This window comes from Orycteropus afer, unplaced genomic scaffold, assembly GCF_000298275.1.
Source record: "Orycteropus afer afer isolate SDZICR_OR568_19922 unplaced genomic scaffold, OryAfe1.0 scaffold00376, whole genome shotgun sequence".
Classification (NCBI taxonomy): Eukaryota; Metazoa; Chordata; class Mammalia; order Tubulidentata; family Orycteropodidae; genus Orycteropus; species Orycteropus afer.
The window spans coordinates 236,905-238,036 of record NW_006921963.1 but is presented as its reverse complement, the minus strand read 5'-3'; the positions used below and the strand labels follow the sequence as shown (position 1 = coordinate 238,036).

The 1,132-nt window shown below is 38.8% G+C and overlaps 1 protein-coding gene across 1 annotated transcript in view; it reads right to left on the bottom strand.

Annotated features, from left to right (window-relative positions):
• Positions 1–1,132, bottom strand: part of COG7 (component of oligomeric golgi complex 7) — a 111,114-nt gene that overhangs the window by 35,499 nt on the left and 74,483 nt on the right. The window contains exon 10 of the mRNA XM_007953190.1: positions 237–302. Within this exon, the coding sequence (XP_007951381.1) occupies positions 237–302 (66 nt within the window). The remainder of the gene's footprint in view (positions 1–236; positions 303–1,132) is intronic.

Genomic DNA, 1,132 nt, shown 5'->3' with positions numbered 1-1,132 from the left:
AAACCTCCATATCTAATCACAATGATGTATGACCACTGCTGAGTCGAATGGAGCCTTGCCCTTTCTGGTGCTCAATAAATGTTTAATGATGACAATCAAGACAATGTGTATCTAGGTTCAGACTGTCCTCAAGCCCTGTGGCGGATAGGTTTGACCATATGCTGTCCTTGCTGCAATGTGTCAAGTTCCTCTCCAGACGAGAACCATGGGCACTCGAGGACAGCCCTCTCTCCTACCTGTTGGCTAGCTGCTGCTCGAAGTCCCCACATTGCCGCAAGAGCTCTCCACAGGTGGCTATTATCCTAAACAAAACAAAGAAGCACTTCAAATGGAAGGATTTAGAATGGTGACATCTCCCAGACATTGTCTTGTTCATAAAAATGTCCAACTATTCACTCTTCTTGGTGGTGTCAGTTTCTGGGAACACACGTAACCATTTGATGGCCTAGTGAGAAGTATCATTCATTAGTAATTAACGTAATAAGTAAATGCTCATCCCTTCTGATACCCTCCAGGTCACAGGTTTCTCTGGTATGAATCACGAATTCCATCAGTGCAATTTCAAACAGTAGGACATTTCCAAAATACTAAGGTACTTTGGGACGTTATTTTACTTTTGGGTTGTAAATCTTTGGTACCTAAAAATTTAAAAATCAAAATTTATTATTTAAGAAAGTAGATTCCTGCTATGTGCAGAGCATAGATGAGAAAACAATTTTGATGGTAGGAGTCTCTCTCTCTGATCACATGAAAGGTAGCTGAAGATTAATCCATTTGTTTCTCAAGGTAAGGCTGAATAATCACCTTATCTGTATTTAATCATCTTTTGATTTCTAGGTAATTTAATGCCTGGCCTCATACTCCAGGTACTGAGTCCTTCAACACCAAACTCATAATGCCAGGACAAATCCAGGGATTAAAAATATCTTAAATCTAGTTAAATTTTAACTTTCTCTAAAAGTGCCTATCATCACCAGGGTATCAAAGTATTCCATCATAAGAAAGGTTTATAAGAAAGTAAAATATTCCACTCACCTCAAGAGCAACAGAACAACCTTGTACTTCACATTTTCCTCTATATCAACCCACCACAGATGATAGCAATACACTTAGCATCCAGAACATTAAAATT